Source organism: Condylura cristata, unplaced genomic scaffold (genome assembly GCF_000260355.1).
Source record: "Condylura cristata isolate star-nosed mole 26May11 unplaced genomic scaffold, ConCri1.0 scaffold00032, whole genome shotgun sequence".
NCBI classification, from domain to species: Eukaryota; Metazoa; Chordata; class Mammalia; order Eulipotyphla; family Talpidae; genus Condylura; species Condylura cristata.
Window position 1 is genome coordinate 14,336,916 of NW_004567133.1, and position 8,859 is coordinate 14,345,774.

Consider the following 8,859-nt stretch of genomic DNA (forward strand, 5'->3'; position numbering starts at 1 on the left):
CACTAGCTTGTATTTAAGCAGTCTTTCACCTGTAACTCATTCTAGGTGAGTGGATCGCTTTGGGGAAAGTGCTTATTCCACCTACAGAAGGCACTCAGATGGGTGTTGGTAGCAGTTTCACATACAAGCCTGGACGAAGTGAGAAGAACCTCTGGTTACTCAAACCCAGCGTGACAGACCTGCTTTGTGTCAGCTCTCTGGGAGAGACAGGGCAGGTGACGGAAGAGTTTAAAGCCCAGCAATAAGACAAACAAGGGCATCAAATGATTCGAAGCCAAGTCTCCAGTCTGACCAGCACGTACAAGGGCCATTTCTGTGCTGAGAGGGCCCCTCAGGCAGTGCGTCCTGGGGAAGCGTCCCAGCGGCATCCCAGCCAAACACCACAAGCCCTTTGAAGTCAGACGTCTCCAGGTGTCACCCTCAGGAGTGACAGGCAGAGCTTTTTCAAGAAGTCTCTCAGCAATAGTGACCTCCTGGCATCTTCCAGCAAAGGGTGGGAAGTTAAAGGGGATTTGTATCAAGTGACCACGAGCAGCAAGCGTGTGCAAGGGGCAGCCATGTGTGCCTGTGGCAGGGGCCTCAGAGGAAAAGGGCAGAGGAAGCAGAGACTGTCCAACTTAACCCCTTTCAGAAAAACAAACGTTAAGTGATCATAATGCCTTCAGCTGACATGACACTCGCTAGTAAGAATAACCACTGGAGATTGCTAATAAAAGAATCTCAAGACTTCCGCCTCCGCCTCACTCTATCATAGACCAGTCAGTCATCTCCTGACATGTCAACTGGTCAAACCTTCATGCCACGCTGTTCCTGCCTTTACTCTCCTAGTTCACTGGCAAACTCCTATTCTACCTTCAAAACCCAGCTGAGAGATGAACAGCTTTGTAGTATCTTTGCTGAGACACCCCAACCCACATCCCCTCCACTACCAGGTCACAGAGTGAGTTCCCCTCTTCCCTAAAGAAACTTCCTTTGACTCACTGATTACTTGCTGCTACAAATCACTGTTTGTGAGGTTAACCCCTAGGAGACTGTGGGCCCCAGAAGGGAAAGGGAGGGCGCTGGCTGGTCAGTGATCCAGAGCCCTCCCGCACACCTTGGGTGGCATCACCCATTTCCCTCTGGCACCAGTCTCAGTTCATCGGGATGCCCAGCCCTCTCCCCAGCCTTTATTCTCCACATCTGAAGGGGGGCTCTTGCCTCAACCTTAGAACATGAACAAGACCCTGCGCCTGGCTGAAAGGCAGGGGGAGGGGGCGTCAGCTCACTCCACCATGGTGAGCCCAGGCTCCTGCCAGGAATGGCAAGAGAGCCTTGTTTGCTGTTTCCTCCGAGTATGAACCTGAAAGAAAGACTGCCCAGAGGTGATCAGGTGACATCACCAAAAACAATGTCAATACAGACATGAGAGTCAAGAGCTAGAGAAACAGGAGTCTGGTGATATAGCTCACACCCTAGACGCAGCTACACCTGAACCCGGAATTGCCCTCAAATCGAGGAACTCGCCTCTGTGGGGGAGGGGGGAGCTGTGCTCTAGTGTAACGCCAAGAACTGGCATCTCAGTAGCCTATTCCTGATGTCACAAAGATCCCAACAGCACAGCAGGGCAGCTCCCTTCCAAGCAGTGACTCGGGGATCCAGGCTGGCATCGTCACTAAGCTGTGAAAACACACAGCTATCGGGACTGCCATGGCAGGGAAAGGAAAACAAAGGCAATTAATTCACACCCACGCTTCCATGCTCCCGTCTTGGGGCCGCTCATCGCTCCCACTTAGAGGCCCCTGGCCAGTCACGTAACCATACGGGAGACCGGGAAACATCCCATCCTGTTGTCCCGTCTGAAAGTAAGGGGTGGGCTTCAGAAACACGCAGTATATTCTTGCCACATTCAATTTGAGCCACGTTTTCTGTCACCTTCAACCAAAGGCTTTTAAAAGATCTGAGCATGAGGGGCCAGGGTCATACCAGATGCCGGGTGACAACCATGAGCCAGAAACCACAAGCGCGGCCGTGCTGGGGCTGGAGGCACAGTGAGGGCGTAGGGGAGGAGGAGGGCAGGGGAACACCCTGCCAGAGCCAGGAGAGGGGACACAGGCATGCACGGGGCGTCAGGGCGCCCGGTTGGTGGGAGTGCAAAGGGTGATGGGAGGCTCTGAGGTAGACAGCCGCAGGACCGGGAGCGGTCAGCTGGGGGACATGGGGTCGGGGGAGGAGGGAGAAGCTACAAGAACAAGCTTCCAGGAAGTGAAGCAACCTGGGTCTGTAGGTGGGAACACCTGGAGACTGAAACAAGTTCGGAGTGAGGTGGCCACCGGGTCTGCGGTGACCGCCCACCTCAGCGAGCAAAGGTAAGCCGGGAGGACCGGCGCGCTGACCCGCCCGAGAGGCTTCTCGTTATCTCATCACACACTAAACACAACACCTCTCCCCCGCCTGTCGACCCTCTGCCCCTGACCTCTACGGCAGAGGTCCGGTCCAGCAGGTGGACAGCGCCCCTCCGCCAGGTGTCCTGTCGCTGAGCCCAACCGGGTAGGCATGGCCGCCCCTACCCCTTCCAGGCAACGCCTCTGGAGACCCAGCAGTGGCTTCAAGGAGCTACTTCCTGCCGCAAGGAGGAAAGCAAATATAAAGTAGGCCCAAAATAGTGGCTCTGAAAAGCTGCAAGCCAGCTACCATAACTACAAGTATTTTTATCTAGCACCCGAAAAGGCACACTCCGTCTTCTTCCAAGTGTCTCTCTGAGGAAGTGCAGGGGCTCACCCGTGAGGAGTCCAGCCTGCGGGGCCAGAGACACGGCCAAAACGGGCCTTCCAGACACGGATCTGACCGGACGGGGGGCGGAGCTGCCTCGCCATGCAGGCCACAGCCCCCTCGTCCACGGAGGCGGCAGCCCCGCCCAGAAGCGAAGAGAAGTGCCGGAGACCCACAGGAAGCAGCAGTGGGAAGGCAGGCGAGGGCCACGCAGGCGAGCCCGGCGCTGCCCACTGGGTGGCCAGTGTCCCCACAGCTCCTCCCCCAGAGTGTAACGGGGTGAGCGGCCCGGCCCAGGGGAGGGGTGGTGAAAGACCCAGCCACCGGCGCTCTGCCACAGGGAGCCTGTTTCTGTGCCCCCTGGGGGAGCCGCCTCAGCACTCAAGACAAAATGAGGACAGTGGGGAGCAGGGCAGCGCAGCGGGGTTCGCCGTGCAGTGCACGTCAGGGACGGTGTCTGTCAGCCGGGTGATCCCCCTGGGGGTGGCAAGCCAACAGCCCGCATGCTCGTCCCTGCGTCCATGCCCCGGCTTCTCTGAAAGCCCATCAGCAAGGCGGCAGGCCAGGCGCTGATAAGCCCACGGCGGGGACCAGAAAGGGCAGCACTCAGCAGCCGGGGTCAGAGGCCAGTTCTCCAGCGGCCAGCGGCGACCGGGGGCAGCTGACACGCCACGGCTCGGCCTGGCCTTCGCCTCCCGGTGCACGGAGGCCACAGGCATCGCGCGGCCCACGCGGGCACTGGCGGGGCGCTGGGAGCCGAGCCCCAGACCCTGTGAGGGCTGCACCACCCGCCACCAACGTCTGGGCTGCCTGTCCGTGGGCAAATGCCACCTAACGGTGCAGAGTGGCAAGCACGTAACCCCCCCCCCCAAAACTGGTGGTGTTGGGGGCGTCTCCAGGATCAGCCACCCAGTTTCCCCAATGAATAGACCGAAGAGACCGGGAGCTGGGAAGAAAGGCGGGAAGGAAACCAGAGATGGGAGAACCTGGATTAGCAGAGCCTGGGAGGGGGAGGGGTGGCCCACCACAGCACGGGGGTGGACCTGGCTGGAACCCTGGCCAGGTAGCCGATGGTGTTACCGACGTATCGTTAACTTCAAGGTGTTTTATTAGAGACAGATTCCAAAATACCTGGAGTGAAATCAATATTGGGCTTCGGATTTGCTTCAAACCCCTCGGAGAAGCTGGGAAGCGAGCAGATGTATGGATGAGGTGAGACGCGCTGAGCCAGGAAAGCACGTTATTTCCCTCTGTCTCCTCTGACATAAATCAGAAGTATCCGTAGTAAAAATGCATGATTTGAAAATACTGCTGAAGCCCCCAGGGGACAGAGACTGCCCCCTTCTCCTCCAAGGAGGGGAACTAGTCAGGGGACGAGCCAGCCGGGGCCAGGAACCCGCAGCACCCGTGAAACTGGAAAACCACAGTCACACCCCATTGTCGCCCAAATCCTGAGTTTCCAGGGGCCAGTGCAGCTGTGTGGGGACACATCTGAGGTGACATCACGTGGCGCCAACGCAGAGGGCCAAGCAGAGGGCAGGGGGAGAAGCAGAGGACCCGCCTGCTGCCCTGCGTGATCAGATGCTGAGGTGCCCTCAGGCAACTGAGTGAGCCCCAGCCCCTCCACGGGTTCCGGCTGAAGCGCCCCCACTTCCTCTGTTCCTCTTCCACCTCTCTGTCTCCTCACCCTCTCTGTCTCTCCAATCTGAGATTCATCATAACCAACAACCTCCTATACGAGGCACTGAGTGGCACTGGGGATTCTTGAAGGGCCCTTGAAGATACGTTCTGAAATGTTTAAGAACAAGACGGTATGAAAGCTTGGGTTTGCTGCAAAATACCGCAAGATGGGGTGAGGGGGGAGCAGGGGGGGACCAAGTGACTCTGGGAAGCCAGACGGTGGGGACACAGACGCTCATTATAGTCTTCAATTTGTGCATGTTGCAGCTTTCTATCTTAAAAAGCTTTTAAGAATTCCCTGGAGGGTTGGCCTGGTTACTCATTCACACTTTAGTTAGAATTCTGCCTAGCCTCTGAAAAAGACAACCCCTACCAGTTTTCACTCATTACCTAATGAGCACTGACGCACCCAGTGTTGTGTGGTGAGCGAAACTTATTCCCCTTCCATGAGGTGAGGACCTGTCATCTCCTCGGCAGCCTGTGAATAAAGCGTCAAAAGTACAAAGGACTACACTTTCCATTTTGAGCCTCGGCTTCATGTGGGTCTCGGCTCTGCTCTCTATCCCAACTTCTTTACACAGGACCCTGCATTTTATTTAAAGTCCATGCTTCTTTTGTATAGAAATGACTCACAGATACATCAAGACTGCTGGAACCCACCGCTGCCAATTTAGGCAGCAAACACTGGCAGCGTAACTGCTCCCAAGGTCCTGGCTGCTTCAGGAACTCTTACATTTCATTAAAATGATGATCACATTCACAGTCATCTCCAGCATGTGATTATGAATGCATTTTCTGCCAGCTTGATGCTTAAGCCTACTTCTCCATTAATAGTAACTCTGCCGTTATAATGAGAATAAATGTTGCTTCTATATCCTTTATTTCACCCATGAGCAAAAATTCAGGGACCAACTACACTTCTACAGTAAATGATAAGTATCCTCTAATTTGAAAGATGAATCAACAGCGAGCGCAGTCCGGCCACAGGGAGGACGGCCTGCTGGCAGACGGCGGCCCGGCAGGCCGGGTCAGGCCCGCTTGACTGGGGGCTGCCCGCATGCAGGGGCCAAGACAGTTGTCGGTAGGCTGGACCGAGGAGCTCTGTAAGCAGGGACAAGACACCTGCTGGCAGCAGGAATGCACAAAGCTCCACAGGGGACTTCAGAGGAAGCAACAGAAGCAAATTCCAACCTAAGCTCAGCGAAGCTGGGATAGAAATCTGGCTCAGGGAAGGGACTGGACTGGACCCAGAACAGTGTGGGTAGCTCGAAACAGCCTGGGCATCGCCAGGATCCTGCTTCTGGGTCAGCAGCCTCCGGAGCACTCCTGCCTCCCTTGAAGAACTCCAGATGCCCCTCATTCGGGCCACGCGTCAGCCCCGAGCCAAAGGAATGCAGAGGCCTGGGTTCACCTACCGACAAGATGGCAAACACTGGTCCCTCTCCAGAAAGAGGCCAGGACAGCAGGGGAGAGAAGGCACAGCCCAGAGACACCCCGTGACCTGGAACCGCAAGCGGCCCTCTGGTCCATACCAGAGGCTGCATTTTACTGACAGGGAAACTGAGGTGTAGAGCAGTTAGGCAGCCTGCCCAGGCGTGTGTGGCAGTGGCCTGACCTCAGCCTGTCGATGTGGGGCATCGTGTGCTGGCCACGCCAGGCTGCAGGGGACAGAGGCGAAGGCATGCAGGGTTACGGCCCACGGGCAATTCATATCTGTCTTGAAGGCAACCAATGAGGAAGCTCGAGGTGAGTCTCAGCTAAAGCAACAGTCCTTAACGAGTCTCAGAACAGCCTCTCTTGGATATGTACGACTCATCTTCAAAGCCATTGGTGAACACAAGTCCATTTTCCCTGACCCATTTTCAAGAAGAATGAAAGTTCACAAAAGAAATTCTGAGTGGCGCCCCGAACCATCCCAAAGAAGAGCAGAACTATCTAGAAGCTCCAACAATGACTGAGCTGTGTTCAACATGGCCCTGAGGCCCCACAAGGCCTAACTCTACAGTGGAGTCCAACCCAGTCACTGCCTGCCATCAGTGGTGACTGTGTGTAAAGGCAAGGATACGGACTCTGCCTTCCAGGGGCTCAGGGCGCCCACAGACTGTGCCAATCTTGTGGGCCAGGGGCCCTGACCCCCCTCCACTGGGGGCTCTCTGCGTGGGCCAGCAACGGTGGCTGCATAACCCCAAGTGAGGCTCCATGGGCGGGCGTGGTGGGGGTCAAGGCCCTGCAGAGATGCCCAGGCCCTTCCATCTGCCTTCTAACCCTGGCGGCCTACTTTGCCAAACTCCCCTCCTGCCCACCTGCCTCCAGTGCTTGAGTGAGAAGGCAAGTTGTTTTCAAGTCACCTCCCTTCCGAGATCATCGGAAACCAGGAAGGACAGGCCAGAAGCGGCTACAATGGAAACGAGCTGAGGGCCACCCCTCAAAAACTGCATCTGACGTGCACCCCTCAGGCCAGGCAAATCTCCAAGGCAACGCGGGCCGTTTCCTCATCCCCAAACTCAGTTTAAAATCTCAGGAGATTTAGAACGTCTTGGAAGTACAGTTGTAAATGTATGTGTGTGCACATACACATAAATGCGTATACAGACGTATACACACACACACAACACGACTTGTGGTGAACACCGCAAGCGGCCGCCTTGGCAGGGACACACCTGCATGGTCGTGTCAGTCACCCCCCCACCTGGCTCCTCCCAGCTCTGCCGTGATCACTAATACATATTTTATCACATTAAAGAAGTGCCTTTCCCCTGCGTTTACCAAGAATACTTGTCAGGCATCCACGTGGTCGATGACTTTTAGCATGTAAGAAGATAAACGCCTGGCTTTTAGCCCTATTAACAAGCGGACTTGAAACCCCAAACATGAAGCCATCCGTGAAACATAAACAAGTTCTAGTCTTGCCAGGTTTCTCTTCTGCCTTAGAGCAAGGCGCACTTGAGCCAAGACACGAGCATGCACAGATACGCGCAGACGTACACACAGGACGCGTACGTGTATCTAGCATGTAAATTCGGCATGTGTACATGTGCAACACCGCAAGGAACTATAAACAGCGACAGGTTGTTTGCTATTTGCAGTCTCCTTGAAATCCCCACAAACCCACCCAGACTAACGGCTAGGGCAGCACTTCTTGAATTATTTGCCCAACTTTCTTCGGGCTTCCTGGGAAAACCTTCAGACTGTCGGCCTCATCTGCGATGGACACTGGCCATGAACGTCGCCCCGGGAGACAGTCTCCTCGCCCTGTGCTCACATCAGCAGACTGGCACAGGCCGGGTGATATTCTCTCCTGGTCTTGACCTTCTCCAAATGCAGGAGTACGTTTGCTTCTCCTTCTGTTGTTTCTGGCCAGACTGTGGACCACCCTCGCACCCCCAAAGTGGTGTCCCCACCCCCTGCTGTCTTGGTTTCTTATCTTTAGCCTGACCTATTTATGTCTTCTCTCTTATTTCCTTGCCAGAAAGACCCAAAAGTTAAATGCAGTGCTATGTTTCAAAGGCCCAGCTCTGACTTTTCTCATCAAGTAAAAGGAGGCTGCCATTCCGTGTTTCATTTGCTCAAGAGCGTCTCACAGTTGCTGGCTGACATGGTCTGCCAGGCTGGGCCTGCTTCTGCAGCGAGCCCAGGGCGGCAAGGTGGGGCGGACACCACCGTGCCAGCCTTACCTCGATGAGCTTCCTCTCGTAGGTGCTTGCCAGTTCCTCGGCCACCTCGCCCGGCTTCTGCTCAGTGACGGTCACTTCTCCATCCACATTCCAAAGGTTTGGGACAACTTTAGAAAAAGAAAGACAGTCCATAAATATGTGACTAGTAATCAAAAAGTGTTCTCCCAGTGGGAGGGAAAAAAACACATTCCTTCTTTTCTAAATGACTTCTCCACAGAGAACACCCTTTTGGGGGGGAAGGGGAGGTGATAAAAATGACTAATTTGCAGCAGTCCACAGGAGCACAGTAACATGACTTACAAGCTGTGTCTGAAATGGCAGGACTGTCACAGAGATCAAGCAGCACACGAGCCTGGGGAATAATCTCACCACTACTTCCCAATTCGTGGGAGAGAGACAAGGCTTTGCCCAGACCGCTTCACCCAACGCACGTCTTTTATTTAGGTCGAATTTCCTGTTCTCCAGGAAAAAAGGTGGCAGTGGCTGCCGCCAGCCCAGTGTGACAAGGCAGAGCGGTGAGAAAACATGTAGAAAGAGGAAGACTTGGCGCTGGTAGGCCGCACCAGTGTGAGAGCACATCAGCTTCTGAGAAAACGCTAAAACCAAGCCGTCAGGACGGTGCAAAGACACCTCTGTGGGAGATCGTCCCTTAGCCAGCGGGAGCGAGGGCCGGGCACGTGGGTGTCAGGTCTGCTCGGCGCGCGTGCACGAGTGCTCGCCCTGTGGGTGTCGGGTGCGCTCTCGGGGCGCGTGC

At 55.4% G+C, this 8,859-nt stretch overlaps 1 protein-coding gene across 1 annotated transcript in view; it reads right to left on the minus strand.

The window, feature by feature from the left end:
• The window catches only part of SNX29 (sorting nexin 29), a 234,055-nt gene that overhangs the window by 94,536 nt on the left and 130,660 nt on the right, over positions 1–8,859 (minus strand). The window contains exon 14 of the mRNA XM_004692119.2: positions 8,106–8,212. Coding sequence (XP_004692176.1) covers positions 8,106–8,212 — 107 coding nt within the window. The remainder of the gene's footprint in view (positions 1–8,105; positions 8,213–8,859) is intronic.